Source organism: Nothobranchius furzeri, chromosome 4 (genome assembly GCF_043380555.1).
Source record: "Nothobranchius furzeri strain GRZ-AD chromosome 4, NfurGRZ-RIMD1, whole genome shotgun sequence".
Taxonomy (NCBI): Eukaryota; Metazoa; Chordata; class Actinopteri; order Cyprinodontiformes; family Nothobranchiidae; genus Nothobranchius; species Nothobranchius furzeri.
The window spans coordinates 83,939,131-83,963,073 of NC_091744.1; the positions used below are offsets into that span (position 1 = coordinate 83,939,131).

At 42.3% G+C, this 23,943-nt stretch overlaps 1 protein-coding gene and 1 long non-coding RNA gene across 2 annotated transcripts in view; both read left to right on the plus strand.

Annotated features, from left to right (window-relative positions):
• The window catches only part of tead1a (TEA domain family member 1a), a 58,941-nt gene that overhangs the window by 20,213 nt on the left and 14,785 nt on the right, over positions 1-23,943 (plus strand). The window contains exons 2-3 of the mRNA XM_070550533.1: positions 5,363-5,745; positions 23,272-23,336. Of these exons, the coding sequence (XP_070406634.1) occupies positions 5,541-5,745; positions 23,272-23,336 (270 nt within the window). The 5' untranslated portion in view covers positions 5,363-5,540. The remainder of the gene's footprint in view (positions 1-5,362; positions 5,746-23,271; positions 23,337-23,943) is intronic.
• Positions 5,752-17,949, plus strand: LOC139069688 (uncharacterized). The gene is made up of 2 exons (XR_011520383.1): positions 5,752-17,248; positions 17,469-17,949. It is a non-coding gene; the product is annotated as an uncharacterized lncRNA (long non-coding RNA).

The following is a 23,943-nucleotide window of genomic DNA, read 5'->3' on the forward strand; positions in this document are numbered from 1 at the left end:
CAGCAGCGCTTTAGGTGGACTTCTGGCGTCTTTGGTTCTTCAGTTGCTTTATGTTGCTTTTTGAGATCTTTTAGCCCATTTCATGTTTTCAGACCGGTTCTGTCAAAGTGCTGGTCGTCACTGGGTCTGAGTGTGGCTGGGAGATCGTACCTCAGCCTTATTAACTCATTCGCTGCCAGCGTTTCTTGCCGTTTTTACTGTTTTTTAAGAGTGACAGAACGTTGCGTGCTAGGATGATGTCGACGCCAAAATAAAGAGGAGAGTCACCTCTTACATCAGGAAGAATCCGCGCGTTTCGAGCGTTATCCGTTCTTTCATAATCCGTTGTTGAATTGTGATCGGCAGAAGCTTTTCCGGTTCGCGTTTCACTTTTTTTTTACAGCAGCGGCCCAAAACGATCTAACACATGGATGTTCTGCTTCCTGATCATGTGACGTACGCGGATGAAGATCGGCTTTAGAGCTGAGATGTTTGTTCTCACGGTGCGGGGGCTCGTCCGACGCCCACACAGTAAAAAAAAATGCAAATGACGACTTTAGTCATCAATGGCGGTGAATGAGTTAAACTCAAAGTTCCTTCACTCTTCAACGAGGAGAGCAGTTTCTTTCTCTGACAGGATCAGGTGTGGTCGGATGGTGTTGCTCCTGTAATAAATACGATAATAACTTGGAAACTGGATTTTGAAATGACCCATTTTGTTGATTTTTCACAAAGTTTACGTCAAAGTTAAACAAAGAGCAGCGCAGGGTTGAGGAGGAGCTCTGACGCGTCGTTGCCGTTAGTAACGAGTTTAAGGAGAACCATTACCCAAATCTGCTGCTTTTAAACTTTACGACCTCCGCTCACACCTAGCGCTCATGCGCCAGGGATGTGGTTTCACTGCAGAACTCTTTGAAAATAAAATAAAATAAAGGTAAAATGTCAGATTTAGTGATTAGATGAGTTTTTTCTATTATTACATTATTATAAGCCTTTTGTTCGTCATTTGAAGCAGAAAAAAATCATTGAAGCCGTTGTCATCGTTTTCATCGCTGAGCCTTTAGAGATGAGATGTTTCTACAAATATCTCCACAATCAAGAGCTTTTTCTACGGGAGCAGAATTTTCTGCATTTGAATAACTTGTTATGTTGAGGCTTTACGAGCAGATCTGAATGCAGGAATGCTTTTGAGCTTCGCTGCCGTTAAACGTCTCGGTCAAGGCCTCGGACAGAAAGGATCTCCCTGACTCTTCAGACGGTACCGGGCCCTTTCACAACTCCTGGAGGTGAAATCTGACCATCGGCTGAGTCTGTTTCCATGCCTTTAATCTCACGGCTCGCCTTTATTCAGCGTAGCTGCATCAGATTTTTCACCTTTTTCAGAAAAGAATTCCTCTTTGATCTTAAACTTTGTCTTTAACGACAACATCCTCCATTCTCTCTGAACAGATCACACATTTTAACATCTTCACGACAGATTCAGTTTGAACCATTTTTATTTAAAGCTTTTCTCTGATCTGTAATCATTCCCATTATTTAAGTAGAAAGATGGTTTCATTCTTCCCGTCTTTGAACATTGTTTCTGGATAAAACTTGACGAATGGTTCTTATTTTACGCATCTCTTCAGGACTGATAAGCTAACGGCTAGTCAAGAGTAGAATACCAAAACGTTACGTCTTCTCCGGCGTTTGTGGCGGTCGTCTCCTGCCGGAGCTCAGCTGTTATCTGCACCCGATGCTGCACTCGGTCACGATTAGAGTAACACTTATTCAGATGTTTAAATACGGCTGTTGCTAGTTCCGATTTAACACTAGATCATTATTATTATCTCCTGTTTCAGGTTTAAAGGGTTAAAAAGCCAAAAATAAACCAGTTAGAAGTTTATTCCTTCACCTTCTTTCTACCACAAAAACATATTTAGGTGTTTATAAAATTCTGAAGAAGAAACGGCACACAGATGGATGTTGGAAGGTCAGGTTTATTTAAAGATCTAGATGAGGCCTTGTAACATCCTCAGAGGCGTTTTTGTGTTTTTGACCCATGAAGAGAGATACTCGACTCTTAACGCAAAAAGGTTTTTATTTACAAACGCTCTTAAAACTTTTCAAAGGAAGCGAACGTCGCTGTGGTGCATCCGTGCTTCCCGCTGGATGAGTGAGTCCCCGTTTGAATGGGAAGCCTGCTGCAGGGGGGGCGGCGAGGGCGGGAAGCTGGAGAGGAAACGGGCAGGGTGAACGGCCCAATGCGGAGGATGGGAGTGGGTGGAGCAGCTCCAGGCGGTGTTCATGCAGACTCCCTCAGGTGTGGGGAAAATAAAAACCTCTCAGTTTAACCGACGGGGTTAAAGTGTGTCCAGAAAGCTGCCTGCTGCTCTCCATGCAAGTGTGTGTGCTGTCAAGTGTAATTGTGTTAAAATTAGCCACACACACACACACTTCACACTGCAGGCTTGTTCAGGCTGTGGCGAGGGACATTACATGGGAAGTGTGAACAGTAGAAGACCAGACTAAATGACATGTGTTCGCTCAAGGGGCTGGCACTGTAACTGTGTGTGTGTGTGTGTGTGTGTGTGTGCGCGTGCCAACCCTGCTGTTTTTTGTGGGGGATTTTAGAAGAATCGCAGGCAGCTGGCAAACCCCTACACTTTCTCTTTTTATTCCCTCCTAAAATCTGCTCACAGCTGTGTGTGTGTGTGTGTGTGTGTGTGTGTGTGTGTGTGTGTGTGTGTGTGTGTGTGTGTGTGTGTGTGTGTGTGTGTGTGTGTAGTAGTAGTAGTACTCTTGTGTTGGCCTGCCCTTCATCTTCCCACCCCACTTATGTGGACCACGGCGGTTTAACGAAATAGGCAATTTCCTTCGTGAAAAGGAAGAATAAATCTGGTTCCGCGGCCGAGGTGCAGTCGTGCAACACGCAGCACCAAGATCTGCTTTAATGTGGAGAGGCAAGAACAGAAGAAAGGCCTCACCTTGGTGCTTAATCTCTAAACGGAGAATCTGATCACACTTCTGTAGCACCGGATGAAAATCTGACGGTGAAATCCAGCTGTTTGCATCTGGAGCGAGAAACCCGATGATGAGTTAATCAGCTCTTCGGGGATTCAGGAGGAGTCCTCTGGTTTAGCTGAGATTACGGATGTAAATAACGCTCCTACAAAATCATAGAGGCTCAAACGTTTGAGTGTGTTCCTATCTACCTTGGAGAAGCGCATTAGTGAACGTTTACTTGTTTGTTTTGGAGATGAAATTAGAAACCATTCTGTGATAGTTTGCTTGCTTCTGCAGGAGAGCGTAAATAAATGCTAAATGCACTTTTATTTTGAAAATTTGATCAATTTGAGTCAAATCTGCATTTTAGTTTTTGCCTTTTAAAGATAAATATTTATTGTTTTTCATCGTTATTGCAACAAACACCAGAAAGGTTTATTGTGAGATTTGAAGTTTATGTCATCGTCTCAATTACAGGGAGTGCAGAATTATTAGGCAAATGAGTATTTTGTCCACATCATCCTCTTCATACATGTTGTCTTACTCCAAGCTCTATCGGCTCGAAAGCCTTCTACCAGTTAAGCACATTAGGTGATGTGCATCTCTGTCATGAGAAGGGGTGTGGTCTAATGACATCAACGCCCTATATCAGGTGTGCATAATTATTAGGCAACTTGCTTTCCTTTGGAAAACGGGTCAAAAGAAGGACTTGACAGGCTCAGAAAAGTCTAAAATAGTGAGATATCTTGCAGAGGGATGCAGCAGTCTTAAAACTGCAACGCTTCTGAAGCGTGATCATCGAACAATCAAGCGTTTCATTCAAAATAGTCAACAGGGTCGCAAGAAGCGTGTGGACAAACCAAGGTGCTAAATAACTGCCCATGAACTGAGAAAAGTCAAGCGTGCAGCTGCCAAGATGCCACTTGCCACCAGTTTGGCCGTATTTCAGAGCTGCAACATCACTGGAGTGCCCAAAAGCACAAGGTGTGCAATACTCAGAGACATGGCCAAGGTAAGAAAGGCTGAAAGACGACCACCATTGAACAAGACACACAAGCTGAAACGTCAAGACTGGGCCGAGAAACATCTCCAGACTGATGTTTCTAAGGTTTTATGGACTGATGAAATGAGAGTGAGTCTTGATGGGCCAGATGGACGGGCCCGTGGCTGGACTGGTAAAGGGCAGAGAGCTCCAGTCCGACTCAGACGCCAGCAAGGTGGAGGTGGAGTACTGGTTTGGGCTGGTATCATCAAAGATGAGCTTGTGGAGCCTTTTCGGGTTGAGGATGGAGTCAAGCTCAACTCCCAGTCCTACTGCCAGTTTCTGGAAGACACCTTCTTCAAGCAGTGGTACAGGAAGAAGTCTGCATCCTTCAAGAAAAACATGATTTTCATGCAGGACAATGCTCCATCACACGCGTCCAAGTACTCCACAGCGTGGCTGGCAAGAAAGGGTATGAAAGAAGAGAAACTAATGACATGGCCTCCTTGTTCACCTGATCTGAACCCCATTGAGAACCTGTGGTCCATCATCAAATGTGAGATTTACAAGGAGGGAAAACGGTACACCTCTCTGAACCGTGTCTGGGAGGCTGTGCTGCACGCGATGTTGATGGTGAACAGATCAAAACACTGACAGAATCCATGGATGGCAGGCTTTTGAGTGTCCTTATATTGGTCGCCGATTTGTTTTTGTGTTGTTTTTGAATGTCAAACATGTATATTTGGGAATGTGGAGATGTTATATTGGTTTCACTGGTAAAAATAAATAATAGAAATGGGTATATATTTGTTTTTGTTAAGTTGTCTAATAATTACGCACAGTAATAGTCACCTGCACACACAGGTATCCCTCTAAAATAGCTAAAACTAAAAACTACTTCCAAAAACATTCAGCTTTGATATTAATGAGTTTTTTTTATTCATTGAGAACATGGTTGTTGTTCAATAATAAAATTATTCCTCAAAAATACAGCTTGCCTAATAATTCTGCACTCCCTGTATTAAAAAAGAAATTATTCAGGTAAAATTAGTGTAAATTTGGCTTTTTTATTTATTGATCAGGGTATTTGATTTGCATAAAAGTCTCATCTCTGATTCCTGTTATTGAGTTAAGCTTCTTCTTTAGGATATGACCTTATTTGGGCTTTCCTCCTGGCCTGAGTTGGTTGCTGCAGAAGTGTAAATACGGTGGCCCTGAAGGTTCAAACAAATGCAAAAGCACCAAGAATGTTTTTACCTTCCACATTAAAATGACCTGAACTCACACTCAGGCATCGATATATTTGTGTATTTTATGATATTTAATTGTTTTAGGTAATTTGTGTATTTTTTATAAAACCACTGTAACTCAGATGATTAGTTAAATAAATATTTTTTTTTTATTTTTTTTTTACAGGTTTTCCGATCAGTATTTGCTCCGACTTCCTGACTCATCGTTCCTCCTGGTTCCCACTCACAGCTACCGAAGCCCAGCTGTGCCCTTGTGGGGTTAATTATTATTAACATTAATAAAAGGCCCGAGTTCACCCGCTAGTTCTTCATCAAACACCGTCTGGGAGAAGTTAGCTGCCAGGATGGAGCGCGGTAGCTGGAGCGGCAGCGAGAGTCCAGGGGAGGACCTGGACAGACTGAGTGATTCAGGGGGGGACAAGACCATGGACGGGGACCCCGAGGGGGTCTGGAGCCCGGACATCGAGCAGAGCTTCCAGGAGGCCCTGGCCATATATCCGCCCTGTGGGAGGAGGAAAATTATTCTGTCAGATGAAGGAAAGATGTATGGTGAGTGAGGCTTTAGTTCCTACAGTCGGTGTGTGTGTGTGTATGTGTGTGTGTGTGAGTGAAAGAGTGAGAGAGTGTGTGTTTAAAGTTCCATACAGATGAAAATGTGTAACAATCATCATACTTTTGTCATTTTGTCACAAAACATCATGAGAGAGATTTAGACCTGACACACACACACACACACACACACACACACACACACACACACACACACACACACACACACACACACACACACACACACACACACACACACACACACACACACACACACACACACACACACACACAGAAGCGACGAGCCTTGATTGGGTGAGCCGTCGGAACGCTGCTATCAGACGGTGAGAATAACGCTGCAGACGGCTGTGATGGGAGATCGTCTGGCAGCGCATCAAGTGTCAAAGATGCAGGAGAGCAACATAAGCTGTAGAAGGAATCATGCTGTAGGAGTGTGTGTGTGTGTGTGTGTGTGTGTGTGTGTGTGTGTGTGTGTGTGTATGTGTGTGTGTGTGTGTGTGTGTGTGACTGAAGAGGAGGAGTTTCTGTGTGTGTGAGAACTAATAGAGTGACGAACAGATGGTCCTCTGGCTGCCACCAGCTGCGTCCCTCTTCGACTTTCTTTCTCTCTGGATGCAGAAAACTGCCACAGATTCGTTGTCAGGCTGGTCGGAGGTTTCTGACGGATTTTAGTTGGTGAATAAAAAGTGTGATAAAGGTGGTACGTGTGTGTGTCAGTCCGAACTCTTTATCCAGAGAAATCTGTTTTAAATCCAAGAGACTCGCCTTCCACTGAAAGGTGACCGTTGGCTGATAATGTTTTTGCCGTTGCATTAGAGAAAAATCTCTGGGTTGTTTGCCTACAACTGTTTTAGAAATAAAGATGGCCGCCACAGCTGATCGAACACAGAAAGAATTATAGCTGGTTCAGTTTTCCAGATGGTGAGGCTAATCTTCATCTGAACAGGGATACTCAACTGGTGGGGCGAGGACCGGCACCAGTCCGGGCTGCACATAAAAACATTTTTTGTGTAAACATCAGTCTTCAGGTTGTTGCAGGTGTTTTATTTTTGGGAAAAATGTAACAAATTAGCTCAAGTTCTTTAAAAGAACCTCGTCTGATACGGAGCAGAGCGACATGATGATGAGCAGAGGAGAACCCACTGGAATGAATCTAAATGGCCTGTTTTAGGTGATTCTTATTAAAAAGTACAGTTATCACCTTCAGAAATGTGATTTTATTAAAGAGGGTCATCATAAAAGTTGGAAACTGAGAAAATAAGCATCTTTTGTGACATAAATCTTCTTTGTAGTTTTTATCAGAAACTGACCTTTAAATTAGCCGGGCCTGGACTGTTACAGCTTTAAAGGTGTGGGACACTCGTCTAACCAGAACATGTGCAGGGGTCTCTAGTAGGAATGAACGCTTTGTAAGTCGTACTCTGGGGGGGTGAAAAAAAGCCCAGAAGTGCCTGGATCAGCTGGAGGAGAGGGGCAGGACACGGCAGGATCTGGAGTCTTACTTCCTGAAATTTGAACATCTCTCCTCTGATTGGCTAACAGCAACATGACTCTACCACTGACCCAGTTTGCTCTGCAACGCTGATGTTTTATCTCCATAAATAACGCACCCCTGGAGGAGTTCTGCTATGTGGTGGAGTTGCTAATGCTAACAGTTAGCTTCTACTAACAGAGACGTTCTCTGCTGTTTCCTGGACGCTAAACCAACAACAACCTTCGTCGTTGTGAGTCCAGATGGGTGAGTCCATGAATGTTAGTGACAGGGTGACGTAGCTCTGTCAGGAATTTCTTATCCTAGAGTTTCACCGTCTGTTTTCTATTGGAAGCTACTGCAGGAGATAGATGTAGGAGACTATTTTCATGTTCAGCCTGCATGAAACACTCAGAGTGACCCGTTAAAATCAGAAATAATCACTAAAGATGATGTTTCAGTGAACCACACCTTTAAGTTGTTTTCAGGAAAGATCTTTTAAAACATGTTAGAAGGCACGGTGCTGACTTAAAGAACGGACCTTTCAGCCTAATGCAGGGAGAACCGACCCTGATAACAAAAGTAATCCTGTTGGGATTCATCACACCTGAAACGGCGAGGACATCAGAACTCCATCTACTCCTTCGACCCCATCCCGATCGATCAGCCTGTCACGCTGCTGGCGTGTTTGTTTACCGTGTTGACTCCGCGTCCCAGTTGTTGACGTGTTTTAGCACGGTGACCTAATCCAGTTAGACAGTGTCGGTTTTCAGAGGCGCAGAAGAAAAACGTAAATGTCACAAAGGGAGGAGAAGCATCGGGGGTGGGGGTGGGGGTGTCAGTCATTAACTACGACCCTGATGAAGGTTCAGGAACCTGAGCTCACACTGAGTTGATGTGGAAAAACGTTGGTTTTTATCTGCCTGGGCCACAATGGAGACATTCTCATGTTGCCTTTTAGCCAGTTGATTTCCATTCCCTCCCAAACACGACAGCATCTCCGTTTCGGGTCGTAGGTGCCCACGGTCCGACTGGCAACTCTTTGTTGGAGGTTTTCTTTTAATTCATCAGTTGTTTGAATCGATCCGAGTAAAACAAGTAAAAAGCATCTGTGGCAGAAATCCATAAAATTCCCTGAACTACGCGCAGCAGTGCGAACCGGACGAGCAAACACCAGTGAAATCTAGGTGTGGAGAAGAACTTTAACACTGGTTACATGAACGCTCCCGAACATGGGAGGCCTAACAATACGATGGTACAAAAATAAACTTCTCGAGCTTCAGGCAAATGGATCTGAAAGGAAAAAGTGCTTCATGGAAACATAAAAGAGAGGCGGATGATGGAGCTTTTATCTCCAGGAAAAGCTGTGGGGTTCCGGTCTGATGGCCGTGGATTAAGGAGAAACGTTTAAAGTATAGTAAAAATAAAAAGACAGTAGTGGTATTAATGCAGGCTAAGATTATGTGTTATTAGTGTAGTAGTGTCGGTTAGACACGGGGAATAAAATATGCTCCACCAAGCTGCCGACCCAACGATGACTTTCGTCTCTTTTTGTGTGAAATCTTTAGATCCTTTATGCTGATTGTTAATTAGCAGCAGTTGGTAAACATCTCTGTAAAAGTCCGACCTCCAATGTTCTTTCTGCTCCGTCTCACCTAAAGGAAACCAGTGTTCTCTGTGTGGGACCAATTTACGGTTCTTTTATCTCCCAGTGAGGTTGCCATTTATTTATTCTCTTCTGGTTTCCTGTTGGCTAAAACGTCGGGATGTCAGACGCCATCATTTTAATACAAATCAAGGAAATTTGGTTGAAAGTGGAATTACAAGTGGTATAAAAACCCTTGCTATAGCCTGCTGCAGCTAGCGCTAACCACAAGCTAACACTGACATGAGCCAACTAATATTAAAATAAACCACAAAGTAAAAGGATCCACACTGTTGGACAAAAATATTACTTACAAATCCAGTAGCAAAAAAGTCAGGTCATCATCAGTCAATGATTTTATATCCTCCTTTAGCTTCCTCAGACTAGCGTAGGCCACGTCGATGTTCACTCTGGTTTTATCTCTTTGCATCGCCTCAAAAGACTTTATTCTCTTACTTTTACTTCGACGCCAACAGAAAAAGTGAACTTCTTTTTTTTTCTTGTGATTTTTATTGACGATCGGCGAATTGAAAATGCTAAATTCTAGCTTTACAGCTAACGGCCGTAAAGCAGTTAGAGTGCCCCCTAGGACACCTACGCACTTAACAAAACTGTCAATTGTGGTTTTTGGTCAGCAGAAGGCTGCAGAGTGGTGTCGGATATGAAAATGGTCAGGTTTCTGACTCGATTATCACTGAGATCAATGTTAAAGCTCTAGCTTAATGTTTAAAAAGCTATTGTTCTTTTAAAGATAAACATTTCAAAAAGCAAGATTAACCATTTTTATGTTCAGAGCTAACGCTAATGACGCTAACTGGCCTCAAGGTGTTTTTACCATAATGAAAATGGTGAACGCAACTGTTTTACGTAGAGTGCTAGAGGAAAAGTCTAACCCATCCTCTTGACGTTTTGTTCATAGACATGAATACGTAGATGTGCCATTGGGCGCTGGAGCGCGCCATATTGGATGGGTCCCTCACTGGCTAAACCCAACTGGGTTCTAAGCAGAATGAGCACCTCTGCCTGTTTTTTTGTCAAACCTATGGTTGCACCAACCAGTGCACTTCGGAAAACAGATTACGTGGGATTACTATTGACTTTTGTAGCCTCCCTGTTAGGATTTTATGAATTAAAATGTATTGTATTTTCTATCCTACAATGTGTTTGATTTTGTGAAAGAGAATAATAAAATGTGTTTTAGTTGGCTGAACGTCTTTCTCATTAGAGTTAGATGCACTCGGGGTGAACAGAGACCCACCCAAGATGGCGGCCCGCCGCTACGCCAGCTCTACTAGGCAGCGCCAGACCACAGGGCATCTACGTATATGCCTGTGGTTTTGTTTATGAGCTAAACTTTTTTTAGTTGTGATGTTTTCTGGCTCTTTTTTTGAGACCTGTAAGGTGTGAAGGAATCCCGTTTGGTTCCTGTAACTCCTGAGTATAACATCTGAGGGCAGCAGCAGCTCAGGAGGTAGAGCGGGTTGTCCAGCAATCAGAAGGTTGCAAGTTTGATCCCAGCTCCGGACAGAGAATGCTGCCGCTGTGTCCTTGGGCAAGACACTTAATCCACTTTGCCTGCTGGTGGAGGTCGGAAGGACCAGTCTGTGCTCAGCAGCCTCGCCCCCATCAGTGCTCCCCAGGGCAGCTGTGGCTACATGTAGGGCTGCAACAACGAATTGATAAATTCGATGAAAATCGATTACTAAAAGCGTTGGCAACGAATTGCGTCATCGATTCGTTGTGTCGCACAACTCTTCCAAAAGCGCCCCCCCTTCCCGCCCGCCGTTGCGCGCAGACCAGAGCAAGTCAGATCAGCGCGAGGGAGAGCCGCAGATCAGCGCGAGGGAGAGCCGCAGATCAGCGCGAGGGAGAGCCGGCAGATCAGCGTGAGGGAGAGCCGGTAGCGGCAGATCAGCGCGAGGGAGAGCCGGCAGACTTGCGCTGCTGCGAACCGGTTCCGCATTGTTGCACAGCGATCCAGGCAGCTGCTTCCAGCGCACGGTCCATTCTCAAAGTGGCGCAACCAAAAAACTATAATTAGCACACGATCGTTCATGTCCGCACATGTTCTCTATTTTCTGTCTTATTTGTGCCTGAAGCTTGTTACTGCGGAGCTCATCACCTGTGCTGTGGTGATGTCACCTCACGCAGCATCGAAAACGCGCTCTGCGCTTTGCGGTCAGGAGATCCCTTTGATCTGCTCAAAAGTAACTGATGAGGTGAAAAGGTAAGAATCCAGGCAACAGATTTTCTGGAGAGTTTAGAGGAGATGCAGGAAGATGAGAGACAGACAGGACAGGAAAATAGTTCAATAAAAACAAGAAAACAAAACAAAGTGTTGAAAAGTAAAATGTAGGTAGATTTATCACCACTACACGTTTTTACCTATAAAAAACAATAAGTTATACACATGTCATATTTACACATCTGATACAATTCAGATCACCTTCAAAACTCAGTCACACACCCAGGGCCGTTTCAAGACATTTTGGGGGCCAAGGCAAAATGCCCCCCCCCCCCAATAACTGGGCTCCCCAGAAGCCTCTGTGTAATTCATGCCCTCTCCAGTAGTGTTAGTTATACAGTGTTTATAAAAGCCCCTCAGGCATTACTGACATGTTCTAATGTTATCAGATGAAAAACTAAATTATCAGACATGCCGTCTCATCTGCTTCTTTTATAAACTTGCAAAAAGTAACAAAACCATTTGAAAGCCACTATTTGTAGATTCTCTGAAAGTTTCCATGGAGCGTGTGACAACTTATTTTTTCATTGATCCCATCGTCTAATCTCACAGCTGAAACAAGCATCCTTAATAATCTGTGCACAGGAAGCTTACCGATGCTGTAGTAAAACAAAAGGTATAATAATTTATTATTAATAAAACCTTGTTGCAGCACTAAAGCAGAAAAATGAGATTTTGCATTAAATATGCAAAATATTTACATATGAATTGTTTTAGAGCCCTTTAATTGGCAGAATCTGATATTAATTTAGTTCTTACAAAAAATGGGTCCCAACATGGTTTGTGTGGCGTTGCCATAGTGTGACATCATAGGCACAGATCCCCTGTCCTCTTGTTTGGAAATGGAAATATGATCACCCTACATTAAACAAACTGTCCACCCGGGCTTTTGCACTGCACAGAGACTCTTCGCTGCCTATGACTGAATGTCAGTTGAGAGTCAGTCTCATGCAGACTAACCAATGAAGAGAGGGCCTCAAGTTAAGACCCTCTCCTCATTGGTCAGTCCACACGAGGTGGGTCAAAGGTTACTCTGGGCGGGTTACGTGTTGTCAGGCATTCAAGTATTGAGTATATTTACTGCATATTACAGTAAAATATTCTGTATGTGACCACATTATGGTGATCCTTGGGTCGTGATGATGGAGCCCTTGAATATTGTTGCCCAGGGTACAACGAAGTCTTAATCTGGCCCTGGTTCCTGTTGGTCTCTCTTCCGTTAGACCAAGCACGGGTACGGAGTAGATGGAGTTAAACACCTTTTAAGTTGACAGAACGAGGAGACAAATGATCAGAAGTCCATTCACTGTTTCGCCGCTCATGAGGGGGAGAGTCTCTGCAGCAAGTCCCGCGACCTGCTCTTGCCAGATGCTTCGGACAGACTCTCGCCGTTCTGCTGAAAACGGCTGATTTTTATTGAAGATTACAAAGAATGTTACATACGTAGTTTGCCATACACACACGTAATTCTGCCATCTGCACCTGCAGACGCACGTCAGCTAATAGCCTTGTTAATGAAAGACCAATTCATCCCAAGGACATGCAACCTTGAGATGATCAGGACACATCCTGCAACATCCTTTGCTAACAAAGACAGTTGTTCTTGTATTGAGGAACTGAAGGAAGGAACGCTTTCACTCCCTTATGCAGCTGTTCAGCTTGAGCAGAAAAGGCACAGAGAGGTCTTTGATATTATAACAAGATTCCATGAAAAGGCATATAATAATGTATTTATGATAATATATAAGGGGCAAAAGTGAGAGATACATATTTAATCATATAAAAAAGCTTATAATAATATATGAAAGAGCTTATATGAGAGATATATATTTTCAATCCCCCTTTTGAACTCTTTTAAGAGTTCAATAAAGATATAAGAAATCAAAACAATAACACCAAATTCCATCAAAAAGAATCCAATAAGCAAAGTTTTTTTTTAAAATACCAATACAAACAACCAATCAGATTCCATTTACTCATCTTTCTAGCAGTAAACTAATACAAAAAACATGATCATACTTTCAACTGAACATGTTACAACATGTATGGATCGCATGCAACTCCATATGAGGGCGAAAAACCCTAATTATCATATGTTTATAGGGAAAATTCCCCCATGTCCCCCCATTTGTCATATCTCAATTTTGGGGCGAACGCCTGTTGGCATAGAGTGTGCATGCCTAGGACATCAATGATCAAAAGAAATAAAAACAACACAATCAAAAAACTCATAGAAATAAACAGTTTAAGGGATTGTTACAGAAATCACTCAATATTCTCACACTCTAACAACATCTTCTTCATCATGAGAGTCATCACTTTCATCAGAGGGTTCCCCTCCCAAATAGATTTTAGGATTGGCTAGTAACAAGGGCATCTGGATAATTGGGTCAGCAGGTGGAGGAGAGATGGCAGTGGTGATCAATCTGTGCATTCAGAATTGAGTTTGGAAATGCAATGAGTGTAAACATATATCTAATACTAAACAGGTAAATGAATAATAATATAAAATGAGTAGTGGGTATAAAATATAATCCTTGTAAAATAAATGAGGGTGTTAAATAGAACCCTTGTAGAATGTTCATAGGGTGGTTACTTCTTCCCCCTGTTGAGGTCCTTTCACTGGCTCCAGGCAGCTGCAGGGGGTGATGATGTCACGATTCTCGTCCTGCAGGATGTGGTGGCAGCTTGGCACGCTACTGTAGTCAGCAACTTCTCTTCCAGGTTTTAGTCTGTGATCCTTTTTTTTTTTTTTTAGTTAGGCAGATGTCAGCTGCTTCTCGTCCTGGTCCTTGGGTACTTTTTCTGGTCAGGCAGATGTCGGCTGCTTCTCTTCCAGGTTAGGATCCTCCCGTCCTGCCGGACAGCGTGTGACGTCCTCTCCGTGATCCTGTATGGCTCAGTCCACCTCGGTTCCGTCCACTTCCTTTTGGTGACTTTTAGCAGGACCCAGACGCCTGGCACCGAAGGCGAAGCATCTTCGTGTGTGTAGTTTTGGTCCAATGAAGGCTTTCTCGGCTTGTGCAGTCCTTGATCTCGGCAGATAGTTGGTAGGAAGATTCACACTCCGGCCGGACCAGAAGTTCCCCGGACCGATCGCCTAGGGATTAGAGGTTATGCACAAAAATGTCCTAGCTCTTACTGACCCTAGCCTCTGATACCTTCAACATCAGACACATACAGTTACGAACAGCAAGCGCAATTAAAGGTACAGTGACATCACGACATGGACACACAGACACACAAACACATACACATGCACATACACAGAGAGAGAGGGAGAGAGTAAGAATGTGTGTGGGAGAAAGAAATGTGTGGGATCCATTTTGCCACCAGCATCTCCACCTGTGTCACAGAGAAAAAATTGCAAAGAAATTAAAACACAAAGCAAACAACAATAATTCAATGAGTATAAATGATCAAACTAAAATATACAACCATGCATGGGTTTTATAACAGTTCCGGCAACACTGGAGAGGAATCCTTGTATAATGAATTCTTAAGATGTCCTTCATCAATTAGAGGTTATAGCCAAATTGTTTCAGGATCCTGAATTTGAATTTGAATTGGTTAATTTACTCAGAATAGTCCAATGTCTTTGTTGATGTTTCTCAAGGCTCAGCCACGCCCATATAGATAAATAAACAAACAAACAAGACAAACACAGTCAAACACACGGTCCATACACGTCTCTGTGCCCTCACACACCAAGCAAATGTCAGACTGAAGCGAAAGTGTGAAATACTTAACCTAACGCTAAATCAGTGGAAAGAAAAAATAAGACCTAAAGCGTGTAATCAAATTAATCCAACAAAACTTCCCATAACTGCTGTTCTAAACTCACGTTGCGATGTGATCTCTCCAATTAGAAATTAGGACAACCACTTTTACTATCAATTCAACCAAATAGTTTCAGGTTGTCCCTTACCTAAACTACTTGTCTTTCTTACCTTCTTTATTTTATTTTTTTTTTTTTTTAAGAACCTCACTTAGCACAAGAAATCCTAAGAATTAATTCACTACTTAAGGTTAATTCATAAATAACGAAACTGCAGTTACAGGTTTGTTTGTGCATAGTATTGGTAATCAGCAGTTTTTTTCCTTATCTCCTCATCTAGAAGTGTTTCTGTGCTACTCCTCCATCTATAACACAAGTTAGTATCATCCTTAAAGCATCTGAAATTAAGCTGCATTGCTAAATCAATAACGTGATTTGTGCTAAGAAATACTCCCCTATCCTCTTCCTTTTTCCAGTGGCGCTGAATGACAGATTTTAGATCACTTTAACTTTTTATCACTATTACGTTTCATTTAATTAATTTTGCTTTTTCTCTCTTATTTTTGTCTATTTATTTATTTATGTTATTTACTTATTTATCATGCCATCCTGTGATGATAATCTTAAAGACTTTTTAGCCAATTGTCGTCAAAAAGGCCATTTAAAAATATTATGTTAAAGATTTCACAAGATAAAAATGTGAACATAATTTTTATCGAATGAGGGGTACAATTATTCAATATTTTTGTGACATTATTTTCTACGTTAGAACTTACAGCTGATAGAAAAATATAGGATCAGCTAGGTTTGGCTAGATCTGTTGGGAAACTCAACGGAGCTGAAACAACACTGTTGTCTCGGATGAGATGTTCCATGAATCATTTAGTCAGCTGGATGCCAAATTATTCATTTAATGTTTATTTTTATGCAATGAATGGAATGGGATGGAACGTTACTATAAACTATCCGGAAATTTGCGCATGTTTGCTCGAAGGAGAGAACTGTTGAAGCCTAAAGCGTTCTCCTAGACTTATAAATAGACACCGTTTCCTTAACCAATGAAAATAAGTGATGACGCTGATGTATTCCGTTTTGAAAAGAAAATAAGGCTTTACTGCATGTCCGCTGCAGCTGAGAATCCTAGGACAATAAAGATTATATTGACGTCCAATGGTGAGTTGGGCTGAAATCCAGGTTACTAATCCTATTATTTATTTATTTATTGATATTATTATTATCTTTTTTTAGGCTAACTTTCTCAGTTAACTATGTTCTACAGTAGTTTAGTAAATTTTCCACAGTTCTGACATTTCATCAATTCAACTGGTTGTTGCCAAAAAGCCTTGTTCATTACCTGACTGCAGCAAGCACTCTTTTACTGGGTGTAACCATAGGAAACAGTCTCTTTTGAGCCTCTCTTTGTAAGTCCAGGATGACCACCGTCATTGATTAAAGTTCACACGTTAGCACACATGCTCCCCCTTTTGTACTTTGTTTCATCAGCAGCAGGGCAAATAAGTTTCTGCCTCTTTGTCCATCTTGTAGTGCTCCCCGTCTTGATGTTATGAGTCACAGTTTTTGGTGAGGGCTTCCAGGTTCTCTTTGTATAGAAGTCAGAGCCAAACATTCTTTGCAGCTGGTTGTGACAGGCCCACCCAGTAAAGTTCATGCCTCCACAATGCACAGCAAACGTTTTCCTTAAATATGTTGATTGAGTTGAAAGGACAGAACTTTCTCTTTTACAAATCAAAATCAACGAAGGTTTCTAATATTTAGTCAACTTTATTGACTCAAAGGTAAATCTAGACTATTTCCTATGCACAATTTTTCTGACTCGTCAAATCGGTTCTACACAGGTTTTAAACTTTAGGCACAATCTATCCCAAATGCAAGATCCCTCCTTTCATTTTTTATTTATCTATTTTATTTTGGGAAAATAACTACCAGTTTTTTACTCAAAACAGCCTAGTACAGTTTCTAGCCAGGTTACAGGAAATAATACTTAGTTTATCTGTTTTTTCATTATTCAGCGTCCCAAAATCCAGCCATTAACGTTAATGGTTCTTAAAGTTGAGGCAAGACAATTATTGGATTTTGTTTTATAGCAAGATTTAACAAATATTTTATTTCCTTACTGATTATTTGTTAATTTTATGGTTTTCATAAAGATGATCCTGAGAGGTTCAGAGCTGCTTTTCGCAGCACCCTGTGCTATTTTTAGACTGCGGAACTCCTGTGTGTAAAAGTGGGTGGAGTCAGGTCCTCAGGCTGAAACTCCAGTCATTCTCACTAGATCTGTCCGAGAGGAAGGATCTCCTGAATACCCTAACCAGAAGCCTTAAGGTACGTCCAAAACACCGAAAAATATCCTTTCTAAAGTCACAAATTGCTTAAAACTGCATGTTACACAGGAAAACTGTGAGAGCGAGGGAGTCCAGCTGACTCCACGGCCCATAATCAGACAAAATACTTCCTTTATAACCACGACCATACAACTTTTGTATTTTAAAGGATTTTCTTGTCCTCACACTAACGATAAATTCTTTTTCTATTGTTTCCACAGTCTCTCGAACTAAATAACCGTCTAGTAAAAACATGGACCGCACCCTGTTTCTCAAGCAGCTGCTCCCTCTATTAAAAACTGAGTCATTCAGAAGATCCAGCGAAAGCAGCTCATGCAAGAAGACACACATTCACTCATTCACAAGGCACAGAGACATTCTTTGTTTGTCACAGTCTCTTTTTATTATTATTATTATTTTTTTAAGGTAAGTCAGTTCGTCACTTATTTATTCTCTCTCTATATATATATAATATTTTAAGCACAGAATTTATTTAACACTGCACTGGTTATTTTCAGAATTTAATGCTTACTATGCTTTTAAGCAGGACTTATGTAACATTAGAGCAAATCCAATTGCAATTTTTTTGAGAGCGCTCTGAGGAATAGTTTATATATTTATTTTCTGCAGATCTGTTTTGATTTTACTGTTTAGCAGCTATATGACTATATTTCTAAAATAAAGCTGTCATTTACATCCTTACTTGCGTTTCTTGGTGGTTTTTTCCCTTTTTTCATCTCCAGGTCACTTAACCCCCAGATCAGGGTCACTTACATGCTGCCCCACACACAAATGATTATCACGCTTCTACACTACATATGTATATATGTATACACATATACATACATACACACATACATATGCATATGTTACTTTAAAAACCTTTTATTTATTAACTGGTGGTGTTCTGTTCAAAGACTGATCAGAACAGGGTTGCAGAATTTGAATTTTGCGTAGCTCCAAACATTAATTTTAGCACTGCAGTGTAATTTACATAGACGAGTTGCAACTTTTTAAAGCTCTTATTTATCTTATTTATTTATTTTCTGGTACCGCATCAGGCCTTCACACACACACCCAGCGCTGTACACTCACACACACACACATGGAGCTCCCAAAACTCTGCTCTGCATTCTGCACTCTCCTAGTGCTGCACTTTCAATCCAGAGCCGTAAGCAGCCTCTTGCTGCGCCTCACACACACAGGCTGAACTCAGCTTACACACACAGGAAGCTTGTCTACAGCTGTGCCTTTTTTCTCTCGATTCTGCAGCCTTCACTTCCCAAATCTTTCTCCAGTTACCTCTACTGTTAACATCTACCCCTTTTTTCTTCATCGCCTCTTCCGCTGACTTTCTCAATAAAACCTTATTTCTCGTGGCTTCAACTGGGCTGCTTGTCATATTTAAACATTGCTCATTTTATGCAAAAACAGCCAAAAGCACGCAGAAATAGCCAAAAGCACTGCTCTCTTCACACAGAAGCAGTCAAAACATTTATCATCTTATGCAAAAACAGTTACCTCAGAACATTTTTCTCATCTCATGCAAAAGGTCCTTGACCTTAAAAATCCAGGGAGCTCTCTTTAGCCTCCCCTTCCCTTAACATAAAAACCAGGTCCTTGACCTTTAAATCCAGGGAGCTCTCTTTCAGCCTCCCCTTCCCTTAACACAAAAACCAGGTCCTCGACCTGTGGACTTTTAGGGTTCCCACACCTATGGATCCAGCCAAGCTTTATATAACCTCGTTATATATTCTATCCGCTCGTCAGCAAATAGTGTGGTCAGCCACGACCTGGAAATGGAACTTTAGGGCTCCTCAGCCCTGGGTCACCATCCCTTCATCTGTACTATTTCCTTTTCTCATTTACTCATTAAACCATTACAAAAAATCCTCATTTCATTTCACCACTAAACCATTACAAAAAAAATCTCTTATTCTCCCGCACTTGTCTCCACTTTCTTCTCCAACTATTATTTTAGGACCTCAGCTACTATGATTCTGGACACAAAGGCTTTGGATAAATCCAATGAGCAGATTTTAGATAATAGGCTCTGCTCACCTTGTTTTCCACCGCGGTGTTCTGTGCCAAGATCTGTTCGCTGGGTCGGTTGGTCAAATTGTCCTCCAAAAACTCCTTTTTCTTCAAAAAGAAAAAATCCTGTTCGTGACGCCAAATTTGTTGGTCTCTCTTCCGTTAGACCAAGCACGGGTACGGAGTAGATGGAGTTAAACACCTTTTAAGTTGACAGAACGAGGAGACAAATGATCAGAAGTCCATTCACTGTTTCGCCGCTCATGAGGGGGAGAGTCTCTGCAGCAAGTCCCGCGACCTGCTCTTGCCAGATGCTTCGGACAGACTCTCGCCGTTCTGCTGAAAACGGCTGATTTTTATTGAAGATTACAAAGAATGTTACATACGTAGTTTGCCATACACACACGTAATTCTGCCATCTGCACCTGCAGACGCACGTCAGCTAATAGCCTTGTTAATGAAAGACCAATTCATCCCAAGGACATGCAACCTTGAGATGATCAGGACACATCCTGCAACATCCTTTGCTAACAAAGACAGTTGTTCTTGTATTGAGGAACTGAAGGAAGGAACGCTTTCACTCCCTTATGCAGCTGTTCAGCTTGAGCAGAAAAGGCACAGAGAGGTCTTTGATATTATAACAAGATTCCATGAAAAGGCATATAATAATGTATTTATGATAATATATAAGGGGCAAAAGTGAGAGATACATATTTAATCATATAAAAAAGCTTATAATAATATATGAAAGAGCTTATATGAGAGATATATATTTTCATTCCGCCGTCACATTCCCGCAGAAACTGGTTGATCACACCGGGGCCAGACTACTAGCATGTGGTTTTACAACCACAATGTCCTCAGAAGCAAAAACGCTTTTAAAAGGGAGGGAGGAGTCCTAACTGTTGCTGCAGGCGTGTTGTGTGAGAGTGCAGTTATATACTGGTTAATATATTTTTGGGTTCAGTTGCTTTCATGTGGCCTAATGTGAGTCTATTTGGGATCATTGGAATGATCAGCAGCATTTCTTGATGTGACTTTATGGCAGTTGCCCAGGGCATCATCGCAAGGAGGATGGCATTCATTTACTTTTGTTTTATTTGGTATTTTTTCAGTCATTTTTGGAAATAGTGATCAATTTTGATTAATTCACAGCCTATGTTTAATTACATTTAAAATAAATGTCAACAGATGAGATCAAACAAAACAGATGAGAATTGCCCTTAAGCTGTTTAACTTGGACCAAGCATTTTAGGTCACAGATAGATGTAGCTTAGGGTCTCTGTCTATACACCTTATAAGACAATTTAGGTGATGGCATGTTGTTTTTCTGCTATTGAACTGTTTTCTAATAATGTTGTGTTGAATAAAGTGAAGGAAGGAGAGAAATAACGTTTCCCTAGCAGTTTTTAAAAATTTCCCCATGTAATCCGATTAATCGATTAATCGTGTCGAGACCCCATCCGATTAATCGATTATCCAAATAATCGTTTGTTGTAGCCCTAGCTACATGGTAGCTCATCACCACCAGAGTGTGAATGGATAAATGATGCACTGTAGTGTAAAGGACTTTGGAGTCCTCTGATTCTGAAAGGCGCTATACAAGTGCAGGTCATTCATCACCTTACCATTTATCTAACTTCAGACCCGTTTCCACAATCAGAACTTCCGGGTATCTTCACCACGTTCAAGACGTGCTTGTCTCCATTTCCTCTTTCCAGCCCAAAAGGACCTTTTTTTGAGCCATTTCAAGGACCAGCCGAGCATTTGTTCTTTTCTTATTGAAACACAACGACTGAGAGGACCAAGCCGGACTATTTTCCTTGCCACCCCCCTCTCCCAGAAGTTTCCTGGAGTTCCTGTAGTGGGAACGAGCTTAATTTAATAATCCGGGCCCAGCTATGGATTAAATGCCTCCAGGTTGCTTCTGACTTTAAAACAACAGTTTTCTCCTTCTGACCAACGAGATGATGCTCTAACATGAGAGTAAATAATGAAAACCTGCTGCCTAAAACCCTTTTGTTGTCCTCGTAGATGCTGCAACGAGCACAAACCCCTCCTTGGCTGTGCTGCATCCAGGCTCGGAGCCAGACCCCGAGGTCTTCTCAGGGTGCTCGACAATACACACCACTCAGCTGCAGCCTGTTTGGCCAGAGTGGCTTTGACCTTATTCTGAAAAGAGTTTTGAGCGGTTCCATAAAGCAGACGAAGCTCTTAATCACTGAAAACTGAGTCTGGAGATCAGCGCCGTGCTACCGCAGCTTAAAGAGAATCCATTTATGCCTACATGAAACACAGGAAGCAGAGGATTTTCATGAATCACACTCGGCTCATAAAGTAGCTGACTTGTTTCCAAAGTCTGCTTTGTTTTGAAAACAAACTAAGTTAGAAATAAAGCTTAACGTCATCAGCAAACAACATGATTTTAGCACATTTCCAGCCTCCTTCCTGACACACGTAGTTGTTCTGTTTTCTTGTTGCCTCCAAGAATATCAGCTTTCACACAGAGTGGTTTTGGCCGTAAAGCGAAGGGGAGGGTGAGCGGGGATTGCTTCTGTTCGTCACGGTTAATGACCATCTGACTTTGGCCTTGAAGTCTTTCACTGTAGAGAGGGAGGAAGCTGGAGGCAGCAGAAGGGAAGCCCATTCACAACGAGAGGGACAGAGGAGGAGGGAGGGAGAGAGGATGGATGGATGGAGGGAGGGAGGGAGGAAAGTGAGTGCTGGAGAGTTTTAGAGAACGAGGGAGGGCGAGAGCGAGGGATGTGTGCCGCAGGGTTAGTGAAGGATGATAATTCACCGTTAAGCCTCCTAGAAAGACCAGCTGGCCCCTCTGGAGTCAGATGTCAGCCTCCCCAGCCAGGACTCTGTGTGTGTGTGTGTGTGTGTGTGTGTGTGTGTGTGTGTGTGTTGCTGTCGTCAGCCACAGCTTTTGACTGCTAGAAGGAAAACACCTGCATGTGGAGCTGTAGATTTTATCAGTCTAAGCTCCCTATCTCCATGTCAGTGGTTCTGGTCAAAACACACACACACACACACACACACACACACACACACACGCCATCTGCTAGTTAGTTAGGGCTATTGTTGTGAGCCTTTTGGGTGGTGTGTAGAGGTTTGGCTTCACGTGGATCTTGACCATCAGTTGGCCAGCTGGCCTGACTCCGGGTTTCCACTTGGCTGCTACAGAAAACGGGCCAAGTTAGAACCCAAACCAACCCAAACCAAACCGAACCGAGTCACAAATGTGCTTGCTGGTAAATAAAGCTTTGTTTAAATGACTTTGTCCTACTGATTATCTGTGATTGTTTTTAGGTTTTAATCACTCTGGAGCTTAATGCGTCCTACTGTGAATTTTCTAACCAACCAACACACACGCACGCACGCACGCACACACACACACACGCACGCACGTACGTCTTTCTGTCTCAAGGTTTCTAGATTTAAAGTAGTTTTTTTCTTTCTCTTCTCCTCTCAGTCACTAATCTATACTGGCCAGGTCATGCTGAGTTTGCTGTGCTCCCTTGTGAATGGGCTGAATTATTCAGCATTGTAAGTGTGTGTGTGTGTGTCTGTGCATGTACGTGCACACACATAAGCACGGGTACAGCTGGCCTGCTGGTTTCTTTAATCAGGGGACGGCCAGTCTGCATGAATGCCTGTATTGTTGGGTCATGTGTATTCAGGGCCATGGCGTGTGTGATTTGTGTGAGTGTGTGTGTGTGAGTGTGTGTGTGTGTGTGTGTGTGTGTGTGTGTGTGTGTGTGTGTGTAACTCAACAGGGGTATCGGTGATTACAGCGTTTCCATGTGAAAGTGCACGTCACAGGATCACTGGGTCCACAGCTCTTTACAAGCAGCTAAGTTGTTTGTCAGAGTCGTGTGATTGTCTTAAAGAAAGAGTGACAAACTGTGTGTGTGTGTGTGTGTGTGTGTGTGTGTGTGTTACAGTGGGAAAAAGATGCACTTAATGCTTTGTTTTTCTCTCCAGGCCGAAACGAGCTGATAGCCAGATACATCAAACTACGAACCGGCAAGACGCGGACAAGAAAACAGGTAACGATGGGATTGTGTTTTAAATCAAATCATAGTATACGAAGAATGCATCACAGTATTAAATCACACACACACACACACACACACACACACACACACACACACACACACACACACACACACACACACACACACACACACAGGCCCAGAAAGAATGGCAGGAATTACTAGAACCCTGCACAAAACAATCTAAATATAAAGAAATTTAGGGATTCGTTTTTTTATTAAATAAATCAAGAAAACATTTGGTGTGAGTCCTTTCTGAACTGGAGCGTTCTACAAAGATTAATAATAAAATGTAGCCTTCACTGTTCATTTTTAGTTCTGATTGTCGCCCCCTGCTGGACACTAAATCCCACGTCTGGGGCGTTAAGAAGAAAAATGAAATAAGGGACCAAAACAAATTTCTCGCCCCCCAGTGGTTGGTTCCGGTACAAGTATTAAGTCCCGCCCCCTCCATGTAAACTAGCAAATCAAAACTCAGTTCTTGTGCATTTACTGTGTTCTAGCCTTGTTTTTGCGCGTTTAGCTGTTGGATGTGTAAACGCCTCCATGACTGTGTCCAGATGAGTAGGCGGGACTTCCCAGAAGATATTTTCAAATGGTC